General features: G+C 38.8%; 1 protein-coding gene across 1 annotated transcript; it reads left to right on the top strand.

The window, feature by feature from the left end:
• The first annotated feature begins 6,938 nt into the window (after positions 1-6,938).
• Positions 6,939-9,005, top strand: LOC113299687 (gibberellin 3-beta-dioxygenase 1-like). The gene is made up of 2 exons (XM_026548761.1): positions 6,939-7,982; positions 8,218-9,005. The coding sequence occupies exons 1-2, from the start codon at positions 7,492-7,494 to the stop codon at positions 8,846-8,848; spliced, it is 1,122 nt and encodes a 373-aa protein (XP_026404546.1). The 5' UTR covers positions 6,939-7,491; the 3' UTR covers positions 8,849-9,005.
• The last annotated feature ends 248 nt before the right edge of the window (positions 9,006-9,253 follow it).

Here is a 9,253-nt window from a genome sequence, read left to right as displayed (position 1 = left end):
TCAAACTTCCAAAAAAAACAAAAGGTTACTCATGTCGCCTCCACACGTATTAACTTGAATCTCCTCCTCTTGAAGAGGTTTCTTTGATAAGGCCAACGCATCCCAAAATTGGTGATTCTCCTCATACAATGCCATCCATCCCTTCCAGATATTGGGATCTAGATCCTTGTTTTTTACCATCCCACAAACAGGTGGAAATGGACAATTGTCCTTGAGTTTTGGAATAACGAAATGATTATTGTTCACGAACGCCAAAACAACTCTTCTCTTCTTAAGGGATCCTTCGCATTTTTGCCACTTTAGGGTTAATGTTACTTCTACGGTGGGGGTAAAATAATGAACAACACATCTAAATGTATCCGCCACTGGATGCCCACAAAGCGGCATTCTCATCCAATATTGAGAAGGAAGAAAGTTCATCTCTTGTTCGGGCCCTAATACTTGGGCATGCATATCATCAAACCCCTCGCCTACACCGAGCAATTGCTCATAAAAGCTCCTCTTGTTCACAAGTTTTTCGGCCATCCTCGTTTTAGCATATCGGCATGGTGTCATACCTCTACTAATCGCCATGTCAAAGATTCCTAATTGTTCTGTCACAACATGATAGCCACAATTTCCATCTCCATCGAAATCATCTGTATATATAATATACTCGCGAATAACCTCAGGAAGTTGGTCTATGTAAGACTGTATCTTGGTATGATAACTTCTAATTGTCCTACCTGTTTTGGGATACTTATACATTTTCATATTACCCTTTTCTAACTTAATTATATCCAAACCATCCTCTGCAATCTCTACACTTGCACTGTCTTCGATATGTGATGGTAGTACGTACTTCCTAGGCCTACCCCTTCGCCTTGGAACTAAAACTACATCAACTTTGTTATCACTTGGGTTTGCCACCACCTTTGCCTCGTCACCTTGTTGTTCTATGTCACTTGATGTTGATACTTTTGGAGGCCTACCCCTTTTCCTTGGAACCTCCGCTAGATCGATTATGGGTATGGCTTCGGAATGCTCACCTTGTTGTTCTATGTCACTTGATGTTGATACCTTTGGAGGCCTACCCCTTTTCCTTGGAACCTCTGCTAGATCGACTATGGGTATGGCTTCAGAATGCTCACTTTGTTGTTCTATGTCACTTGATGTTGATACCTTTGGAGGCCTACCCCTTTTCCTTGGAACCTCCGCTACATCGACTATGCGTATGGCTTCGGAACGCTCACCTTGTTGTTCTTTGTAACTTGATGTTGATACCTTTGGCTGCCTACCCCTCTTCATTGGAACCTCCGTTGAGTTGGATTTTGGCGTGGATACGGAATCATTCGTTTATTGTTGATTTGATAGCGGTTCCTTCCTCGACCTACCTCTTTTGTTTGGAACCTGCGCTTCCACGAACCTTTGTTCCGAAATCTCACATGCGGTTAGATCTCGTTTCTTAGTTGCCGCGCGTTCTTCTTCACGTTGAGTCATTTCTTTCAATTCTACCCTTTGTTTTCTCCTTGACGTTTTAGTTTGTGGTCTACCTATTGGATCTCCCTTTCTTGGCTCTTCTGTTTGTGCGATCCATGGACGAGTAATTAGCCTTAGTTGGCTCAACAAGACTTGCCGTCTTACCGATGTGCCACGTGAGTAAGCTTCGAAGAATTCCTTTGCTTCGTTCGTACCCCATGGAGATTGCCCGGGATCTCCCAAAGGGGAAGGGTCGAAAGATAGTTTCTTCCAAAACGGATCAATAACCTCAATAAGTATCACTTCCTCATACTTCACAAGCATATGACGACACGGAATCCCCAATGAAGACATGTCGGGACAAATACACACATCACCCGATTTTCCGTAATTTTTCTCATATTTCATTTGTCTCATCATATGTTTTATTGCCCAATGAGAGACGTTGAATTATATTCCTTGGAGCAACTTACCATAACGAAGAAATTGAGTCATCCTTTCCATTGAGCTGTTCTCAAAAGCCTCCTTGATCCTATTGATATCAGCCTTAAAGTATTGCTCCATTGCCTCGGTGACCGTAACCATATTGCCTTGACCAGATTGGATGAGATCTTTAAATCTCCTATGAGCGGACTCCGCTGCACTAGTTGCTTCATTCTTGAAGTGTCTATACCGGTTTTTCCATGCACGCACAAATTTTTCCTTGAACTTATCCAACCATTGAGTCCGATAATACCAGACGACGGTCGGATAAACATCATTCCAACCAGCCATAAACTTCTCCAATCTCTTTTCGTACATAACCTGGGTAAGAGACCAATAAACTTTGTCCCAATCTCTTAAAAATTCCAACCACTTTTTATGATTTTCCGAATATTTTTTGTCCACTCGCTCCTTTATCTTGCCTCTCTCATCTTCTTCTTCTTCGGGGGATAGTTTGTTCTTTCGAACATCATCCTCTAGTTGAACAATCATTCTCTTCTTAATATCCGCCTTAGTGGGTTTAAACAAGGCATGACAAGTTTTTATGATATTTTGACGTATATGATATGTACATAGGAAATTTTGTGCGTCCGAGAAGACGTCGGATATTGCTTTCATTAATGCGTCATCTTGATCAGTTACGATGACCCTCGGAAGTTGATTTTCCCGGAAGAATAATTTCAATTGTCGTAATGCCGAATGATAATTATAGTCCCTCTCATTTTCCATCAAACACCAAGCCAATGTGAATGCTACCTTGTCTGAGGTTTTCCCCACGATGTTGAACAACGGCATATTGTACTTGTTTGTCTTGTACTTACAATCCATCAAAAGAACACCACAACATGTATTTGCCAATTGTGAAAGCAAAGGATGTGAAATGAATATTTGAAGGGGCTTCTCGTCCGTCCCTCTTTTAATGATACGCGTGTAGTTGTAATCCCAAGCTATCTTCTCAAATTATTGCATAACGGACCTCCCCTCCCATTCCACCCTTCTAATAGTTGCTTGTGCGCTATGAATTGTACGTAGAGAAGACAGGTTAGACGCATCCTTTTTCTTGAAGCCTCTGAGAATTTGTCTCGGTTTGATAAGTGCTTTGGTCAATCTCTTTACATCCTCGAACTCATGAGGTTTTAGCTTCTCAACTAGGGAGTGACCAAAAAAATCTTTCGGATCCCGGTGGTTATGACATCCACACAAAACCTCACAATACCAATTGTTCATGTCATTTAAACGGAATACAAGCTTAAACGGGCAATTATTCTTCCTCGTACTAGTCTTGTATACCCTATTAGTCTTCTTTGGATATACATAATCCTTTCTCTTGTGGCTATTCTTCTCCTTGTATTTCCCACTTCTCTCGCAAGCCATCTCAAAACGCCTCTTTGAACCTTCGGTATTCCTCACCAACACACACATGTTCTTAAGAGCCGTCTCTTTAGCCCAAGCGATTGCTTCATTTCGATATATTATTCCCTACATAAGATCAATTTCACGTTCATTAGAAGGTTCATTACTACCAATCCATTAGTGAAACTCAAGATACTAGGTGAAAAGTATTCTTTGGTCACATACCAGAGGTATTTTATAGTATTCCGACGTATCCCGATGAAGCGGATTTGCATTTGTTGGATCAATATATGTCACCACCTAAAAATCGAATGAAAATTAGTTCCAAACGAAATTAAAACACTATGTTGGAAACCCGTACCGGCATGCTCGACCAATGTTCCGGCATTGTCGAACTTAACCAAAATTGAAGACCAAATTTGAAACATATTCCAGCATAAAAGATTCATTAGACAGCAACGCCGGAAGCCAAGGTGCCGACATTCTCGTAATTTATTGTCCCAAGCCGGTACACGCTTCCAGCATTAAAAATAATTGATATGTAATGTCGGTATTTAGCTTTGGAAAATATTTATTCATGTATGTTTTTTGGTAGGTACCGGCATTGTAAAAGTGAAACTTAACAACGCCGGTTGCGCTGCCGGCATTCTCGATATTGATGATACCACGCCGGTACGGGGTTCCGGCGTTGATGTTTATTAATTTCCCATGCTGATGTTTGGTTTTAGATGGAAATGTTTCATGTATGTTTTTCATGCAGTTCCGTCATAAAAACCTATCAATGAAACCATGCCGGTTGAATATTCAGTAGTATATTCCTTGGTAGGTAAAAAAGTTAACTGCGCACCGGCATAGTTTTTTGGTAGAATACTATGCCGGATCAATATTCAAAATGGGGATATCGCTACCGGCATGGTCGTAGTATGAATACCATGCCGGTATTGAGTATGTCGGCATGGTATTCATACCATTTCTATGCCGGCACCTAGGTTTTACAGTTGAAAAAATGGCAGGTTTAAAGAAAAAAATCGATTTTTCAACCTCCTAGCAGCTTTACATGTGTATTGGGGATGCTTGCATGTTGTGCAAGTTTACTTTCTTGTGTAGCTTCTTCAAATAACTCTCCATACTCGTCAAAATCATCATTCAAGGGTGTTGGCTCAACAAAGAGTTGCAATTGAGAGTTGTTGTCGTTAGCTCCTTGTTGTAGTTGAGCTAAAGATTCAGCAGCTGAATTCTCTCCTCAAAATCATCTTCCATTTTCACAAAAAAAATTTCCACTCAAAAATATATTTTTCCCTCCTTCTACTCTCACCTCACTCACCCAAATTCAAATAAAACACACACTAATCATTTATCAAAAATCTTATGATTTTACTAATTATTATTAATCACTAATCCTGATTAGTGAGGGGTAGATTAGGTAATACGTAAAATACTTAGATAAGGAGTGACCCCGAATTGATATCTGGATCCAATTTTTGTCCTTTTCTTATATCCCCAATTATTTTTTTTATCCCCCAATTTCGCATTCTAATTTAAGGGAATTTTTTGATCTCACCCGTAGAAAAAGTGCCACATATAAGATACACACCACTTCACCATTGGAAATGCTTGCAGTAATTTTGAAGTCAAGCGGATGTAAATTTTGGGTGACTAAATTAAAAATTTATTTGATAATGAGTGTAAACTTCGTATGGAAAAACAAAAGGAACATTATTTAAATACTTCTCAAAATTCGTATCTTAAAATATATCCTTATTCAATTTTTGAAAATACCCCTATCTTTTGAAAAGTGGAAGCAACTAGCACAAGTTGTTTTCAGAAATGGATACAACTAGTATAAATTAACTCCAAAAAAAATATTTTTTACCTCTCAAGAGTATTTGTGCAACGTCATTAAAAACGGAAAGTATTTATAACAGTCTCACAAAAAAATTAATTTGTTTGACCCATTATTGGCTAAATCTTAACATTTGAGAATTGCTTTCGACATACCATCATTGTGGATGGTCTAAGGCTGCACCCTTAACAGGTGCAGATTGCTTTGATCTTGCTCCACACATTTTTCTCTGAAAACGTTAAAGTAATTAAAATTTTTGGACTCTATTGGCACTGTGCCTGACTGAAGTCAGCAAAGTGATCATTTTACTCCGTCCAAGAGATTGGATAACCAAATTGATTGGAGGCTTTGCAATTTGGCACCCCAACCTAGAATTTTTGTGACCCTATATTATATATGTTTTAGAAAAAAGAAGAAAAAAAGAAGAAAAAAACAGGAGCCATTTTGAAGAAAAAAGAAAGACCCCTTAAGGTAGAGTTTGGGACAGCAGCACAAGTCAATCACCACAAACCAACAAAACAAACTTTCTACTTTCCATGGAAACAACCAAAAATACAAGCAAAAGCACAAAAAAAAACACTCATCTCCCTTTGATTTCTTCACGAAATGTCCAAATTACCCTAACAGTGCTTGCCAATTCAGAAGAATCTGGACCCATTCAAAATCCTTTTCTTCTCCTTTTGATTTAGTAATCAAGTTGCCTTCCATAAGAAAACTATAATTAAACAACAAAAATTCCTCTAATATCAAAAAGGTTTTGTCTGTGAAGCTTGTACTGTAGCTGGCATGATTGGAATTGGATCTGGTTCCAGATAAGTATTCACCAATTCCCATAGGGTGAAGAAGGAAAAGTCGAGGGCAAAATGGTCGGTTTAGTATGTTACTTTGAATGGAAGTCTTGGTCTCTCCTACATGTGCATCAGTACAAGTAGTCACCAATTTCAATAGGGAGGAGAGGAAGAAAAGAGATGGTACAGCAAGCTCAAAGGGAAAACAGTCATTTTTAGAGGTCATGGTCTTTGCCTAGATTCACAAGTAAGAATGTTAGAGAAGATATATTCATACGCATAAATAAAACCAAAAGTACATTTTCTACATTGATATGGATTGTTTTTCACTAGCACAAAAAACATGACAACATGGAGATATCAGTATCCTTGTTAAGATAATGAACCCTGAACCCATTATTTCAAGTATTGGTATGAACACAAAATGAGGATGACAAATCACACTAAGAAAACGCGGTTAGGTACTAAGGTTGCAACAAGAAGCCAATTTGACAGCCACTAAGGTTGTGTTTGGTAACCTGGATATTCCAACCTAGGTTGGGTTATCCAGTGAAAAACTGTTAAATTGTGTTTGTCTCACTCCAAATCCAATCTTGGATAAGGATTATTAAACCTTCCTTGATTTTAGGAAGCTAAAAAAGTGAGGTTATGCTATTCTTCCAAATGCCTGGGATACATGTATCCTCACCTGGGTTAGACAGTTATTTTCCTTTTAAAGTAAGTAATTGCCTTAAAATAAGTATTTATATTAGCCTATTTCTGAAGTCAAACAAACACAGATCAACCTAGCCTAAAATATGATAGAATTTTAGACAAACAACATTAAAATTAACCAGTAACAAGGTTATCATAAATTAAATTAAGATACACTATTAAAAAATATGTCATCCCGTTTCCAGGCTCCCAAACAGACCCTAAGTGGACAGACATAATGCAGATGAAATTTAGAATGCGTGTTTAGCTTAACTCACCAGAAATACATTTATAGGAATTATCCTGGTGGACAGCTTATTACCTGGAATCAAGTATCTATCTAATTGAACAGAAAAAACAAACACCAAACCTGAATTGAGGCAAATAAATGATAACAACTTGACAAAATGAGAAAATGAAGAAAGGAGTAAGAACAGTGATTTTATTTTTCTCTAGACTTTTCTACTACTACTAGGAGAACCCTGGTTTGATCATACAGGACAAGTTGGTCCTTTACTTGTTTTTGGTTCCTACTCTTTCTTGTCCAATACAAACCGATAAATTTCATTTCTTGTCTTTGTGTTTCTAACACTCTCCCCAACACCACTCCATCACAACATGCATACTCTCCCTCTTACCCTACCATTACCTCCAGTCTCTTCACAGTATCTCCCTCTATCCACCCCTATATAAACCCATCATCATCTCACTACAATCATCATTCAGCATTTTCTCTTCTTCTTGCTTTAACTCTCAACACAGATATCTTCTTCTTAAGAATACTGTTCATTTCCAAATTCAACTTAGCTTTTCAATTTTGTTTCAGTTACAGTACTTCGTTTTAGTTTGATCAACAAACTACTAGTAGTAAAAATGCCTGCAAGACTTTCAGAGGCCTTCATAAACCATCCAGTTCATCTTAATCAAAACCACATCGATTTCAATTCAGCAAAAGAAGTACCAGACTCTTATACCTGGCCACCTATCCATGATGATTCATCGCCTGCAGATTATGGCTATGACGTTGAATCCTCGGTTCCAGTTATCGATCTTTCAGACCCAATCAGCTCGGTGAAAGGGCAGATTAGCCATGCATGTGAATCATGGGGGGTGTTTCAAATTACTAATCATGGAGTTCCAATGGACCTGTTAGAAAAGGTTCAAACTGAAGGGAAAAGGCTGTTCTCTCTTCCTCTTCAACAAAAACTCAAAGCTGCTCGTTCCCCTGATGGTATTTCAGGCTATGGTGTTGCTAGAATATCATCTTTCTTCCCCAAGCTTATGTGGTCTGAAGGGTTCACCATTGCTGGCTCTGCGGTTGACCATGCTCGTAAACTTTGGCCTCAAGATTATATCAACTTCTGGTACTTGATCCATCCTTTTGCTCTTCCTTAATCATATTGTACATACATGCGTGCCATGCACGCACAAGAAACTGCAATTTTTCATGCATGATCGCTCTATTTATTCAAGGGTTAAAGTTTACAATAGTTACACCACCATACTGGTGGGCCTGCATAAAAATGATTCACATGATGCTTTTCTGTGAAGTGATTACGTCTTTCTGAAACTAATAATAAACTTGATCTCTATGTGCAGTGAAGTAATGGAAGAATATGAGAAAGGGATGAAATTGCTTGCTGGGAGACTCATGTGGTTAATGCTTGGCTCATTAGGCATAAACAAGGAGGATCTGCAATGGGCAGGGCCAGAAGGCAAATTCAAAGACTCATGTGGTGCCTTACAGTTGAACTCCTACCCAGCCTGCCCCGACCCTGACAGAGCCATGGGATTAGCAGCTCACACTGACTCGACCCTTCTTACTGTTCTCTACCAAAATAGTACGAGTGGTCTACAAGTTACAAGAGATGGTGGAAAATGGATTACTGTACCTCCAATCAGCGGTGCATTAGTTGTTAATATTGGAGATCTCATTCACATTCTTTCAAACGGCCGATACCCAAGTGTTCTTCATCGTGCTGTTGTTAACCGTAAATGCCATCGCCTGTCCGTTGCTTACCTTTATGGCCCACCCATGCATGTTCAAATTTCACCTCTTTCCAAACTAGTAAACCTTAATAACCCACCTCTATACCGTTCAGTTACTTGGAGCGAGTACCTTGGCACAAAGGCAAAGCATTTCAACAAAGCTCTCTCTTCTGTTCGTCTCTGTGCGCCTCTGAATGGAATCATCGATGCAAAGGATCACAATAGGGTGAAAGTCGGCTAGTGGACAACGTTTTTACCGCTTCTCATTTTTCTGATTGGTTGATCATGTCAGCTTGGATGCTTGTAGGGCATTAGTTCCTACAAGAAAGGCCAAAGCAGATAAAAGTTAGATAAAATCATGTAAAAACAGATGCAAAGAAATGAGTCTCTATTGTTACCTTGTCCTTGTGTATAACAAAATGACAAAGAAGATATCAAATTGAAACTTCAAGTAGCAGACACATAAACCGACATCTTATTGCCCCGGATATGAAGGAAGATTCCCCTCCAATGAATAAGACAATCTTGCAATAAACGGATTTTAACTCACTGGATCAATCCTGTTAACAAAAACAGAAGAAACCCAATAATTACAATTAAAGAATGACAAGTTAATCAATAATTCGACAGAAACCTGTTATCACTA

Source organism: Papaver somniferum, chromosome 7 (assembly GCF_003573695.1).
Source record: "Papaver somniferum cultivar HN1 chromosome 7, ASM357369v1, whole genome shotgun sequence".
Classification (NCBI taxonomy): domain Eukaryota; kingdom Viridiplantae; phylum Streptophyta; class Magnoliopsida; order Ranunculales; family Papaveraceae; genus Papaver; species Papaver somniferum.
The sequence above is the reverse complement of the archived record's forward strand: the minus strand, read 5'-3'. Positions and strand labels throughout refer to the sequence as shown.